The following is a 15,419-nucleotide window of genomic DNA, read 5'->3' on the forward strand; positions in this document are numbered from 1 at the left end:
TGCTTTGGGTGTACCAAACGTCACAACGTAACTGGGTGGCTATAAAGGTGCACTACAGGTATCTCCGAAAGTGTCTGTTGGGTTGGCACGAATCGAGACTGGGATTTGTCACTCCGTATGACGGAGAGGTATCTCTGGGCCCACTCGGTAATGCATCATCATAATGAGCTCAATGTGACCAAGTGTTTGGTCACGGGATCATGCATTACGGTACGAGTAAAGTGACTTGCCGGTAACGAGATTGAACAAGGTATTGGGATACCGACGGTCGAATCTCGGGCAAGTAACGTACCGATTGACAAAGGGAATTGTATACGGGATTGATTGAATCCTCGACATCGTGGTTCATCCGATGAGATCATCGTGGAACATGTGGGAGCCAACATGGGTATCCAGATCCCGCTGTTGGTTATTGACCGGAGAGTCGTCTCGGTCATGTCTGCATGTCTCCCGAACCCGTAGGGTCTACACACTTAAGGTTCGGTGACGCTAGGGTTGTAGAGATATTAGTATGCGGAAATCCGAAAGTCGTTCGGAGTCCCGGATGAGATCCCGGACGTCACGAGGAGTTCCGGAATGGTCCGGAGATAAAGATTTATATATGGGAAGTCCTATTTTGGCCACCGGAAAATGTTCGGGATTTTTCGGTATTGTACCGGGAAGGTTCTAGAAGGTTCTGAAGTGGGGCCCACCTGCATGGGGGGACCCACATGAACGTGGGTAGTGGGGGCAAGGCCCCACACCCCTGGTCAAGGCGCACCAAGATCCCACCTTAGAAGGAATAAGATCATATCCCGAAGGGATAAGATCAAGATCCTTAAAAAAGGGGGATAACAATCTGTGGGGAAGGGAAATGATGGGATTTCTTTCCCCCACCTTTGCCAACGCCCCAATGGACTTGGAGGGCAAGAAACCAGCCCCCTCCACCCCTATATATAGTGGGGAGGCGCATGGGAGCAGCACCCCAAGCCCTGGTGCCTCCCTCCCTCCCGTGACACCTCTTCCTCCCCGCTTGCGCTTGGCGAAGCCCTGCCGGGATCCCGCTACTTCCACCACCATGCCGTCGTGCTGCTGGATCTCCATCAACTTCTCCCCCCTTGCTGGATCAAGAAGGAGGAGACGTCCCCGCTTCGTACGTGTGTTGAACGCGGAGGTGCCGTCCGTTCCGCGCTAGGATCATCGGTGATTTGGATCATGACGAGTACGACTCCATCAACCCCGTTCTCTTGAATGCTTCCGCTCGCGATCTACAAGGGTATGTAGATGCACTCCTCCCCTCTCGTTGCTAGCATCTCCTAGATTGATCTTGGTGACACGTAGGAAAATTTTGAATTTCTGCTACGTTTCCCAACAGTTATTGGCAATGTTGACATGAAAGATGTCGGGTACGGTAAATTTCCTACCATTCTTTCAGTATGTCATTCTCCTGATTGGTGGATTGACACCGGTGCCAATGTACATGTGTGTTCTGACATAAACATGTTTTCTTCTTATCAGGTCGCAAGAACTACACCCGTGTTGATGGGAAATGGGACACATGCTTCTGTTCATGGTGTTGGTACGTTCGATCTGAAGTTTACTTCGGGAAAGATCGTGCGACTGAAGAACGTGCAGCATGTCCCTGCTATAAATAAAAATCTCGTCGGCGGTTCTCGTTTGTGTCGAGATGGTTATAAATTGGTATTTGAGTCCAATAAGGTTGTAGTATCTAAGTGTGGACAATTTGTTGGGAAGGGCTATGAGAGCGGAGGCTTGTTCCGCTTATCTTTGTCAGACTTTTGCACTAAAGTTATTAATCATGTTTGCAGTGAAACCGAATCAAATGTTTGGCATTCACGACTTTGTCATATTAACTTTGGTGTTATGATGCGGCTAGCAAATTTGAGTTTAATCCCGAAATTTACAATTGTCAAAGGTTCTAAGTGCCAAGTTTGTGTGCAAGCAAAGCAACCTCGCAAGTCCCATACGACTGTTGAGGCGAGGAATTTGGCACCACTTGAACTCATACATTCAGATCTTTGCGAGATGAATGGTGTGTTGACAAAAGGTGGAAAAAGATATTTCATGACTCTAATCGATGACTCTACTAGATATTGCATGATATATTTGTTGAAAACAAAAGATGAGGCTTTGCACTACTGTAAAATCTATAAAGCCGAAGCAGAGAATCGACTCGATCGAAAGATCAAAAGGCTTAGGTCGGATCGTGGTGGAGAGTATTTTTCCAACGAGTTCAATTTATTTTGTGAGGAACATGGTATAATACATGAGAGGACGCCTCCCTATTCTCCCCAGTCAAACAGGGTTGCCGAACGAAAGAACCGAACTCTAACTGATTTGGTTAACGCCATGTTAGATACAGCGGGACTTTCCAAGGAATGGTGGGGGGAGGCTTTGATGACTGCAAGTCATGTCCTAAATAGAGTTCCCACAAAGAATAAAGAGATTACCCCGGTTGAAGAATGGGAAAGGAAAAGGCTTAAACTTTCCTACTTAGGAACTTGGGGTTGTTTGGCTAAGGTCAATGTACCAATTACCAAGAAGCGTAAGCTTGGGCCAAAAACAGTTGATTGTGTTTTCCTGGGTTATGCATTCCATAGCATTGGCTATAGATTTCTAGTGGTGAAATCTGAGGTACTTGACATGAATGTTGGTACAATCATGGAGTCGAATGATGCGACTTTCTTTGAGGATATTTTTCCTATGAAGGATATGCCTAGCTCATCTAGTCAGAGGTTAGAGACAACTCCTGCACCTACTGTTCCATTGGAACATTCCGAGAAGAAATACACATATATTCCCGAGGATGGCAATGAAACTTCTAGAAGGGGCAAGAGACAAAGGACCGCGAAATCATTTGGTGAAGATTTCATTGTGTATCTCGTGAATGATACTCCCACTTCTATTTCAGAAGCTTATTCATCTCCGGATGCTGACTACTGGAAAGAAGCTGTGCATAGTGAGATGGATTCCATCATGGCTAACGGGACATGGGAGATCACTGATCGTCCTTATGGGTGTAAACCTGTAGGGTGTAAGTGGGTGTTTAAGAAAAAGCTTAGGCCCGATGGTACAATTGAAAAGTACAAGGCGCGGCTTGTAGCCAAGGGATATACCCAAAAAGAAGGTGAAGATTTCTTTGATACTTATGCGCCTGTGGCCAGATTGACCACCATTCGAGTACTACTCTCATTGGCCGCCTCACACAATCTTCTTGTCCATCAAATGGACGTTAAGACAACTTTCCTAAATGGAGAGTTGGAGGAGGAAATTTACATGGAACAACCCGATGGTTTTGTAGTAGATGGTCATGAAGGAAAAGTGTGTAAATTGTTGAAATCTTTGTATGGTTTGAGACAAGCACCTAAGCAATGGCACGAGAAGTTCGAAAGAACTTTGACTTCTACGGGCTTTGTTGCAAACGAAGCCGACAAGTGTGTGTACTATCGCCATGGTGGGGGCGAAGGAGTTATATTATGTTTGTATGTTGATGACATACTTATATTTGGAACAAATCTCAAGGTCATTCAGGAAGTGAAAGATTTTCTGAATCAAAACTTTGAGATGAAAGACCTTGGAGTAGCTGATGTTATCTTGAACATCAAGCTTTTAAGAGGTGGTGATGGTGGGATCACTCTCTTGCAGTCTCACTATGTGGAGAAGATTCTAGGTCGCTTTGGATATTTAGATTGCAAACCTTCTCCGACACCTTATGATCCGAGTGTTTTGATTCGGAAGAACGAAAGAGAAACAAAGGATCAATTGAGATATTCTCAAATCATTGGCTCGCTTATGTATTTAGCTAGTGCTACGAGGCCTGACATCTCGTTTTCTGTGAGTAAACTAAGCCAGTTTGTTTCAAACCCGGGAGATGTTCATTGGCATGCACTTGAGAGAATAATGCGCTATCTGAAAGGTACTGCGAGTTATGGGCTTCACTATACCGGGTATCCAAGAGTACTTGAAGGTTATAGTGATGCAAATTGGATATCTGATGCTGATGAGCTTAAAGCGACAAGCAGTTATGTGTTTACACTTGGTGGTGCTGCTGTTTCCTGGAAGTCTTGCAAGCAGACCATCTTAACAAGGTCAACAATGAAAGCAGAACTCACAGCATTAGACACGGCAACAGTTGAAGCAGAATGGCTTCGAGAACTTTTGATGGACTTGCCGGTGGTTGAAAAACCAATACCAGCTATTCTAATGAACTGTGATAATCACACAGTGATCGTCAAGATAAACAGTTCTAAGGATAATAAGAAGTCATCAAGACACGTGAGAAGGAGACTGGAATCTATCAGGTTCATGAGAAACTCCGGAATTATAGCGTTGGACTATATAAACACATCGAAGAATCTGGCAGATCCCTTCACAAAGGGTTTATCACGAAATGTGATAGACAATGCATCGAAGGAGATGGGATTGAGACCCACTACATAAGTTGTTCATGGTGGTAACCCATTCTTTGTGATCGGAGATCCCGTGAATTAGAATTGGCGAGACAAGCTATTGGATAACTGAGAGGAGAATATTTATTTGACAAAAATCCACTCCGCCATGATGCAATTCTCTCCTAATCTGTATGGTAGGCTGATATTTATCTTAATGTGTTCTGAATGACTTGGGTAGGCAAAGATGTTGTCCTACAGAACATCTAGAAAGAACACACCTATATGAGTTAGACTGTTAAACGTCGCGGTCTGTGAGAGTTGGGTGTTCTCTAAAAACTCATGAAGAGGCCCCGGAGTATGACGTATATGCTCCTACCCGCGGGAAAGTTTTCAGCGGTCTAGTATCGGTCAAGGCTTTTACGTGAAACTTGTTTGCACAAAACTTGCAGTTCAAGGCGTAGTCCACTGTTCAAGTTGTGAGGCGTAGTCCACTGTTCAAGTTGTGAATGAGTGTAGCGTGGAGTTCTAGGTGGAAGTTCAACTTAACAGTCTCCACCGAAACACCGGTATATAAACAATGTTTTGGAATGGTAGGAAAATTTATGTGCCTCTGGGATCTGGTGGGGGATTGTTGGAGTTATTGGCCATAACCCATATAATAATTCATATTTTGTGCCAATAATTCAAAGTAAATCCCAGAGGCTCATGTGGCCCATCCATGCATGACAAGGTTGTGTGGAAAATTGACCAATGCCACGTGTATGCGCTGTTTTATCACGCGAGAAGAAAGTTGAAACAATTGACACATAAATGGGAGAAGAAACTGAACACTTCGTGTGAGTTTTAGTGCGCTCGTTTCTTCTCTCCTTAATGGTTTTTAGTGCGTCTGTTTAATGGTGTTTATTGCACCGGTTTCTCTTCTACTAATGAAGGCCAGTTTCAACTCTTCTCACGTATATAAGAGGTCGCTCCTCTGTTGTTCCAAGCAGCACAACAACCTTTCGTCTCATTCCAAAGCATTGAGCCGCCTATCTCTTTCCCATCTCTCTTCCTGGCGTGCACCGGGAAGTGAGACAGCAGGCCTCCGAAACCCCGCCTCTTGTGATCCGGTACGGGAGAGGGGCGATCAGGTTTTTGGGGAGCGTCCTTACGCGACTGCTGGAGTCTTGTTCATCGTGGCTGCGAACGGCGACATCACCGACGACGAGTTCCCTAACGACGACTTCTTCCCCGACGTCAACGACCTCTTCAGCGACATGACGATCGGGACATCTGCACCTTCTGCTACTGCGCCGTATGCCATCTTATCCTCACTGTTAGGGCTAGCATTTGGTTTATTGCTAATAGCAATTGACATGGATATGATGCATTTTGCTTATGATTTTGATTGCATGACTAGTCGCAACGAATTGTTGCTAGTTTCTAGTTTCATCAATATATTGCTATTCATGTTTTATCCATTATTTTCCTGGATTAAACTAAACGGGAAAATGCCTAATTTTTCAACAGAATCATTCAAAAAAAAGAGACAAATTGCGGCCATGAATTAAAAACCCTAGCCATACAATTTAGAGAAAAAGAATTAGATAAAATTAAACAATTATAATACCTTTAAATGTGGACCCTGGTTGTATAGTTTAGAGAACGAGAATTACACAATTAAGATACATACATGACCTAACTCAGAGTCAATCTATTTCCTCCAATTATACATCGATCTGCCGACTCGATCCAGTAGCGACCGAGGGCAGGGACGGGCGCTTGGTGTGCGTCTCTAACTGAGCAGGCGACAGCGGAGAGGAGGCAGAGGCGGCGAGCAACCGAATAGAACACGTACTACATAGAGGGCTACGCAAAGGAGGGGCTCGATCCAATTGACCCAAACCAGACTACGTGCATGCAGCATGCCCCAATCAATCAAAAGCCGGATGAGCTACTATTATTGGCAGCTCTAAATTTTATCGGTGTCCAAGCCCAACATCTCAGCTTTTTTTTTCAAGAAAACTTCCAATCTATTCATCTTTAATCATGTCAGTACAACGAACACCAAGCTAAACCAAAATTCCACCCGGTGTCCTGTGACACCGGCCAGCTCTATGTAGGTCCGTCCCTGCTAGCACCAGTGATCCTTCTTTTTTGGTTGAGAGTTGCAGAACGGATCTCATACGTACATTAAAGACTACAAGCATGATTTATGAACTCTTTGACACTTTGCACAAGTACCCCTGGAGAAAATAAAAATATAGTAAGGTCCCTAGAGTTCCTTGTGTCTCTCTCCTTTGGACACCACCATGCTTGGCCAATGAGAACGAAGAAAACCTACATTGCACCACTGCACCTCTAACGATTTATGAACCTCATGTGGCGGAAACCATTTTATTTATAGCTTGTCAGCCAAGGCGGATCCCACACTTGTTAGCCTCCGGGACCGCCTCCACCCAACACCGTCGAAGGAGAACACAAGCTCCAATATTCCCCAACCACAAGCCCCGACGAGCAAAAACCACCCTCTAGTAAGTGCAAGACGGTACGATCATCAAGCCTTATTGGACGTGGTGCATCTTCTTCCACCCCAACAACACCATCAACAAACCCTAACATAACTCTATTTATAGGACAAACACGAGAAAAGCGTACCCACTCCACCCGCCGAAGCGGGGACGGTAGAATGAGAGGCATCCAAAGGGAAACGAAAAGTTTGTAGCATCATATATGATCAAAGAAACTTCTTGTAATCGCCAAAAAAGGCTACCTTAAATGCGTTTTCTTTTCTTTGTAAACGTTGTTGTAAACGAGTTTGAAAAAAAATCGTATGTCAAAAGATAACAGGAGAACAAAAAGATCAATGGTTTGGCCGCCGTCACAATCACGCCAACCTTTTCTAGATACCCTAACCAAATGAACGCGCCTTAGATTGCCTCGACAAAGTGGGGAACGGTCTGTGACAGGCTTTGTTGGAAGCGGCACAACCTTTTCCTCGCAGCGACTCGCTGACAGCACTAATAAGCCCTACCCTACTTGTATCTATATAGGCCAGGCAAGAGGGCATGATTCCCCCTTCTCCATACACAAGAGCGGCAGACAGAAGAGAAGGAAACCCACATGCCCCCAGACGAGCGGGCATCACAAGAAGAACAACAAGTTTATAGCATAATGGAGCGGTACAAGTTTGTAATAAATCATCAACAATTAATATAGATGAGTGAGTACCCTAATTGAGTATTTTTTTTCTTTGTACTGTAAAATTTGCTAAAAAATTAATTTTAGTTTGAGATCAAATGTGCTCCAAATGAGCTGAACAAAAAAATATTGCACAAACATAACGAGAGAACACCTTGTAAACGGGCCCACTCCAGAAAGCGGCACCCAGATGAGAGCGAGACCGACGCGTGGGGCCCACTCCAGAGCACCCACGGAAATCCAGGCCTCCGCCAAGCTCTCCCACCTCAAGTCCCCCTCCAAGCCCGACGCCGTCCTCGCCTTCCTCGCCGGCCTCGGCCTCTCCGGCGCCGACGTGGCCGCCCTCGTCGCCAGGGACCCCCGGTTCCTCTGCGCCGGCGTGGGGACAATAATGGCCCCCAACGTCGCCGCGCTCACCGGCCTCGGCCTCTCGCGTCCTGACATCGCGCCTCGTCTCGGTTGCCGGCGACCACTTCTGCCGTAGATCCATCGTCGCCAATCTACAGTACTGCCTGTCCCTCTTCGGCTCCACCGAGAACTTCCTCCGTGCTCTCAAGCGCAAGGGATCCTGCATTCTCTTGGCTGACCTCGATAGGGTGGTCAAGCCCAATGTCGCGCTCCTGCGAGAGTTTGGGCTTGGTCCTTGTGCTATTGCCAAGCTTTGTGTCGCTCAGCCATGGTTCCTCACCTGCAACGTAGAGCGTCTCTGGTCGATGGTGGTGTGCGTCGAAGGTCTGGGTATACCCCGAGGACCTGGGATGTTTAGGCATGCACTCAATGCTGTTGCATTCGTCAGCGAGTAGAAAATCGCCGCCAAAGTGGAGCACCTGAAGAAAAAGTTCAGGTGGTCGGATGCTGAGGTGGGCATTGCTATTTCTAAGGCTCCAAATGTGCTGAACAAGACTAGGGAGTTTCTGCAGAGAAGGTCAGAGTTCCTCATCTCTGATTTGGGGTTGGAACCGGCATACATTGCTCGTCGCGCGGTAATGCTCTCGTACAGCCTGGAGGGCCGGCTAAGGCCCCGGAGCTATGTTGTGAAGTTTCTTAAGGCAAATGGATTGCTAGATCCCGACCGGGACTTGTATTCCGTGCTTGTAGTGACTGAGAAGGTATTCATGGAGAGGTACATATTCCCTCACAAGGAAGCTGCACCATGCCTCGCTGGAGACTATGCTGATGCTTGCAAAGGCCTAATGCCGACTAATTTCAGATTTACATGAAGCAAGGATTGGTTATGGAAATCGGTAACTGTGTATGGCATGACAGTTTTCACCATTCATAGTAAGCTGGTAATTCACATTAGTTTTTTTTTCCTAAATAGAGATTGATTTTCTGCTGTAGTATGTCTTCCATATGCTGGTTTGGTCGCTGCTAATGCCTAATGAAATTGATAGTTTAATTCATGAACCCTGTGGTGTTGATGTAATGATGTTCTAGTTAAGTAGACATGAAAGCATCGCCTGCAATCTCTGGAATCGAGAGTCCAAGAATATATTTGTGTTTCTGACTTCCATTTTTAGGATAATGGAAATTGAATATGCGGGCAGACCAATTTTCTTGTGAAACCAGAACCCAGAGAATCAGAAAGGATGAGAACTGTATTGCATCGTTTTCCAGTAAATATATCATATGAGTTGCTTTCATCCACATTTTTATTTCCATTTCCATTTCTGTCTTTTTTTTTGTTCTCATCATTTACAGTTCATTTTTATATCCAGGTTATGTTTAGAAAATATATGCTTCTATTGGGTGTCTTATTATGCCTTTTGGTTTCTTTCCCATTATCCTTCTAAGATTTAATATCTTTGTTCCTAAATCCTGTACCTGATTTTACTTCCGCTGAGAAAATTTCAAACTTGAAAAGGTAATCTATTTGGGACTAAACCATGATCAACAATGAATTAGTCTTGTCATTTACAACTGTCATAGTTTGTCAGAACTAGAGGGTCTGCTCAGGCCCTGATACTATGCTGTAATGTTTCTCAAGGAAATGGATTGCTCAAGCGCAACCTGAGCTACAATACCGTTTTCATGGTGGCTGAGAAGGTTTTCATTGAAATTTTTCATATTGCCCTCACAACGAAGCTGTCCCCGCACCTTGCTAAAGAATATGCTGCCACTTGCAGAGGGGAAGTAGTGCCATCTACTTTCAGATTTTTTCTTGGAATACTTTTTTCTAGGAACTGACAGCATTTATTTTGGTCCTAGCTGTTTATGTTATGAAAAATACTTGGCTGTTCCCCGGATACTTAGAATTTTGGCTACCTTTGGAAAACTTTATATTGCTTTGCAATATTAAATGAACTTTAAATGCATTATATATCTTGAGGACTACTAGGACTGAAGCTGTAGCTGTCGGGTGCATTTTATGCCAATATCCACACATACTGTACATGTTAAAGTTGGACTCTTGGAGTTAACGAGTTGCCATTGCGGTTGACACACTTGAGTTATTTTCCCCTTGTTTTATTTTTATTTGTGTCACTCCTGTTTGCACACAGACCCATGTTATGGTTGAGTAGATAAGCTGGCAGCGAAATCGGACCGACGGATGGACGGAAGGTGCTTTGAAATCGTTGCTCTGGCGCCATATATTATATGCAGTCCTAAGTTTTTTTCTCTTTTATTTAGGGGAGCATCATCAGGTTTAATAAGTGGCTATTTTTTGGGGGGCGCAAAAAAAGAAAAGAAAGGAAAGAACCGTTGTTTGTAGGCAATGTGATTTCAATTTGGTTAGTTACATCTCCAGAGGCGCGTCCTTCCCAGCCCTCTCGAACTAGGTAAAGGCGTATCAATGTTCTAACGCCCACACCAGATATGGGTTCTCGATTCTACGACGATTTTTATGAAGGCATTTTATTTGCTTTTCTTCGATGGAAGTTTCATTTTTGCTACAATGTATCCCAAGAATCATCGACCGAGTCGATGCTCAATCTCAGGTCATCTTCTTGCAATCACAAAGGAAAAGAAAGAAATATTTAACTCATCAAAATATTGTCAGTCACTCAATTTTATTTTATTTTTGAGAAAAGACGGGGCATCAGAAAGAAAAGAGTGTAAGCCCAGGGCAGGGGGGCAGCCCAGGCCCTTTCACGCAGACGAAAAGCCCAGCCCACCAGTATATGTCAATGTGAGAGAGACTGACCCACGGCTTCCCCCAGCTCCCTCCCTCCCTCGCCGCCGGCGCCGCCATGCTCCGGCGCCGAGGCCGCGTCCTCATCCAGATGCTCTCCTCTCCATCCGCCTCCACCAGCTCCCCTCTCCACCGCCTCATATCCGCCACCCGACCACACGTAAACGCGCGGAGCAGCATCCTCTCCTCTCCCCGCCGCCTCCTCTCCGGTGCCACAGCCCCCGTCGTCTCCCCGAACCCTAGCTTCGCCGTGGAGGAGTACCTCGTCTCCACCTGCGGCCTCACCCGACCGCAGGCACTCAAGGCCTCCCCCAAGCTCGCCCACCTCAGGTCCGCCGCCAACCCGGACGCCGTCCTCGCCTTCCTCGCCGGCCGTGGCCTCTCCGGCGCCGACGTCGCCGCCCTCGTCGCCAAGGACCCCAAGTTCCTCTGCGCCGGCGTGGACAAGGGCCTGTCCCCCATCGTCGCGGGGCTCTCCGGCCTCGGTTTGTCAGATCCCGAGATGGCGCGCCTCCTCTCGCTCGCCCCACACAAATTCCGCTGCAGATCCATCGTCGCCAAGCTGCACTACTACCTGCCCCTCTTCGGCGGCTCCTTGGAGAAGCTGCTCCGGGCCATCAACTTCACCAACCTCCTCTGCTGCAAGGGGAGGGTGGAGCCCAACGTCGCGTTCCTGCGCGAGTGCGGGCTGGGTGATGGCGACATTGCCAAGCTGTGCAGCTCGAGGATGGTCACCGCCAACATGGAGCGTGTTCGGACAATGGTGGCATTGACCGAAGGCCTCGGCGTGCCCCGGGGGTCCGGAATGTTCAGGCATGCTCTGAGTGCCGTCGCATTCCTCGACGAGAAGAAGATCACAGCCAAAGTGGATCACCTGAAGAAGACGGTCGGGTGGTCGGATGCTGAGGTGAGCATTGCTCTCCCTAAGGCACCGTTTCTGCTCGCCAAGTCGAACGAATCGCTGCAGCATGGGTCCGAGTTCCTCGTCTCTGAGGTTGGGTTGGAACCGGCGTACATTGCTCGTCGGCCGGTACTGCTCTGTTACAGCCTAGAGGGCCGGATGAGACCCTGGTACTACGTTTTAAAGTTTCTCAAGGAAAATGGATTGCTCAAGCGCGACCCCAGCTACTATACTGTTTTCAAGGAGACCGAGAGGTATTTCGTGGAGAAGTTCATATGCCCTCACAAGGAAGCTGCACCATACCTCGCTGAAGACTATGCTGCCGCTTGCAGAGGGGAAGTGCCCGCTAGATTTAGATATACATGAACCAAGAATTCTGAGTAATATATGTAGAATCGCGATGTAGTTCTTAAGCCAGCTATGTTTTGGTCATTATTTTGTAGTGGAGAAGAACATACATGTTTTCTGAAGATTTATGTGGCTTTCTAAAATCTATCCTTTGATTATGTACTGATTTCTCCTTTGTGGCATGCTAATCAGAAGATTACTTTATATGTTCAGCTCTTACTTCATAATCGGCATGGGAAGTTCACTGCTTCATAAATATTCATAAATATTTTTTATTGCCATTTTGTGAATTTCAGTTCATGCCATGGTTATCTTGACTTTCAGGATTATTGGTTGCAGCATCAGAGAAAGGTAGGACACAAGCTGTAGGTGCATGCCAACTTCAAAGGTTAGAGACCCCAGATCTGGGAGAGGCAGTGCTGATTGAGGAGGGCAGCTGGAAGACGTGACGACCCAACAACCTGGAACATCGACGCTTAAGCTTTGGTATGAGATATATGGGATTTTGTCAAGCCGGTCTTCCAAAACTGAAAGGAATTTTCTGTCTATGAAGCAGGCGACTTGGGATGATTATCGGATGTCATTCAATTACTTTTAGATGATGCCCATCATCTTTTTGTGCAGTTCATGCTGGCAACCTTGTTATTGTGCTTGCTGGTTGATGATAGTGTCTGTGCAATGATATAAGCTTGCTAAACGAAACCCATGTGGGGTGCTTCATAATGTAGAGACCTTTACTTTCTGCTTCTTTTTCATCACTAACATATGTTCACAAAAAATGGGCACCCGCATTTACCAAAACAAACTGTGAGCTGCATTGGTTTCAGTTGCACACATCACTGAATTGAGTGGTGGCCTCACTTTCTTTCTTGATAGCAGGGCAGCTAAAGAAACTGATTTGGCATTTTGATTTTTCCCCATCATGCTCTAATTGGTTCGCATGACCTGTCAGCTATCCTGTGTAGAATATGCATGTTCTTTCAGCATTGCTAAACCTGCATGGAACTTAATTCGCTAAGTACGTCCTATTCCATGATGTAACTTGTGATCTTGATCTGAATGAGCTATAGTATGTTCTACGTAGTATGTTCGATACAGTTGGTTTGTAGCTTGTGATCTTGATGTGAATGAGCTATAGTAAGTTCCACTACAGTAGTATCTTCATTGCAGTTAGTTTGTACTGGATCTATCAGGGATGTTATGTAACTCAAGAAGATGTTGCTTACCGTTTGCAAATTGTTAAATTATTTCATGGCGTCGGCTTATGTTTGCTCCTTGCACTCACCATCTATATGGTTGTTGTGTCAGGTGGGAGCATGGAGTGTACAGCCTTGCTTGTTTGTGCTATGGCCCGATAAGCTGGCCGTGGGTATCAGACCCCCTGGGAGTGGATGCAGGACACTGGATTCGTCGTCAGGTGAATTCAGTTCTCTAGCACATGACAGACTCGTGCATATCAATCATTTGGACATGCATAATGCTATATCTGTTGTTAGAACTTAGCCCCTGTATGGAATGCACGAGGTAGGAAGGCACCTATCGCAAATGAAGGGCTATTGTGTCATTGCCAAACCACTAACTCGGCTATTGAAGCAGAAGCAGTTTGAGCTCAGGAGGCTTTTGAGGCTTTGAAGCTAGCGATGAGCTCTAGTCCTGTTCTCGTATTGCCAGACTTCAATAAGCAACTCTATCTGAAAATTGATGCTTGCGTCGCATGTATTGGAGCAGTACTTTCTCAATATTGGGGAGGGGGGACGGGGGTGAGAGAGAGGTGTGGTCTCTCCAGCATCCTATACTGAGGTTCTGGGTAGATCAAGATCTGAAAGTGAGAAAAATCTGACCAAAAAAATGAATCACAGCACAAATATCAAAGCTGATCAAGGGCAGGAACAAATTAAACTGATTTTAAGAAATAGAACAAATCATTAAATAGATGCCAAAGGAACAGAAGGAAAAAACAGTGCAAATTATGTCGAGTATGTTTATCATATGCATGGTCAAAACCACAAATTACTCCTGATCGGTCGATGTGCAAACAATGAGATAAGGTAGGGCACATATGCTTATATGAATGCATGGTTGATAAGTACATCAGATACACGAACATGGAGTATGTAAACAGACATAATTGACTCTAATTAAATCCATGGTCACTATCAGTGAGGATTATTAACGTTTTCCTCACGAGGCATAGGAACCCAAATTGGTATTTGGTTCTCTGCACATAGCCCACTTTGGGTTCTTAATCACGTCTGAGTACTTGATACAATGCCTGGAATTAACATTCAGCTTGGAAGGTTATCTGCAAGTAACTTATAAACAACTAACGACAATACATACTCCTTCAGCTTGCTATTTTTCTACAGGAAAGGTTTTCACCTGAATCTATAAATATTTCAATTTTTCTCACACACTTGTTAGCTTCGTAATTGTTTTTTTTTAATAAATGCAGATGAAGCACATTTCATCAACTCCCTTCCGTGACGCCTCGAACGAATTAGAAGAAGTACAACTGCCTGAAGAAATACAGGAGTACATTAACACCAAATATCCTTCAGTGCACAACATTCAGGTAAATTGATATATGCAGATTGTACTTACTAGTTTTTCTTAAACTCAAACAGGAGCTTTCCGACTGCTTTTATCCTACTATAAAACTCTCTTTAACTCCCATTACTCCATTTTGAACTGGTGTCAGGAGAAGAAAATGCTCGAACATTGCAGTCAGAAGTTTTGGCAAACAATTCTAAAAAAACTCCATACCAACTGTGAAAACTTACATCGAGGATGTCCACAGCTCAGACTACACCAACAGTGCCTCCAGTGATACAAGTCATTCCAGAGCTACAAAATTGCCATCTACTTCAAACATCCAGCTGTCTTCTACTGCGACAAGTACTTGTGTCCCACAGTTTACAAAAGAATTGAAACCAGAGATAGACTCATTCATATCTTTCTTCGATTTCTTGGATTTTCCTATGCCTGCTAAACATCCTTCAAGTTATGATTCGGAAATCAGCAATTTACAGGTTGATTTGTTCATACACAAATTCTCTGAATGCTTAAATCTGGACATTTCGGCAAACAATAAGTTTCTTTTCACTATCGGCTCACCAAGTTCTCAGGTGTTAGAATGGCAAGAGGTTTTCAACAAAGACCAAACCAACAAAATTTACAGCGATAATCAGACTACACCTTCGCAAGGTACCCAATTTTTTTTGGCCATTTCATTATTATTTCTTTACTCCACAAACCTTCTTTTTATCTAAGCAAATTTTCAGATGCACTTTTGTAGTCTTTCATGGAGGTAATCCCTTTCTCTGTTTTCAATAAAATTGTAGTCCTATTCGAATCCATGAAAAGAGACCCGGCGTGGAAAGAGTTGCATGCTTCAGACAGCTTAATTTCATACAAGAAAAGTTTAAAAATGAAGCCTTCCCATACCAGTTATTAAGTTTGGGCATTG

At 45.0% G+C, this 15,419-nt stretch overlaps 1 protein-coding gene across 3 annotated transcripts; it reads left to right on the forward strand.

Moving 5' to 3' along the window:
* The first annotated feature begins 10,670 nt into the window (after positions 1-10,670).
* Positions 10,671-15,419, forward strand: LOC123142995 (uncharacterized). 3 transcript variants are annotated; one of them, XM_044561734.1, is made up of 5 exons: positions 10,671-11,611; positions 12,293-12,439; positions 13,262-13,370; positions 14,406-14,525; positions 14,652-15,419. In XM_044561734.1, the coding sequence occupies exons 1-2, from the start codon at positions 10,763-10,765 to the stop codon at positions 12,320-12,322; spliced, it is 879 nt and encodes a 292-aa protein (XP_044417669.1). In that variant the 5' UTR covers positions 10,671-10,762; the 3' UTR covers positions 12,323-12,439; positions 13,262-13,370; positions 14,406-14,525; positions 14,652-15,419. The 3 variants fall into 3 exon arrangements, with proteins under 3 accessions (XP_044417669.1, XP_044417667.1, XP_044417668.1); XM_044561732.1 differs by having other exon boundaries at positions 12,278-12,439; positions 14,652-15,418; XM_044561733.1 differs by lacking the exon at positions 14,652-15,419 and having other exon boundaries at positions 12,278-12,439; positions 14,406-14,530.

This window comes from Triticum aestivum, chromosome 6D (assembly GCF_018294505.1).
Source record: "Triticum aestivum cultivar Chinese Spring chromosome 6D, IWGSC CS RefSeq v2.1, whole genome shotgun sequence".
In the NCBI taxonomy this organism is placed as follows: Eukaryota; Viridiplantae; Streptophyta; class Magnoliopsida; order Poales; family Poaceae; genus Triticum; species Triticum aestivum.

What these genes read in the sequence shown, in the direction of transcription:
- LOC123142995 (XM_044561732.1), top strand. Translation starts at nt 10,763, where the DNA reads ATGCTCCGGCGCCGAGGCCGCGTCCTCATCCAGATGCTCTCCTCTCCA. An exon ending in TCGGGTGGTCGGATGCTGAG is followed by an intron (nt 11,612 to 12,277) that starts GTGAGCATTGCT and finishes CTTGACTTTCAG; the next exon opens with GATTATTGGTTGCAGCATCA.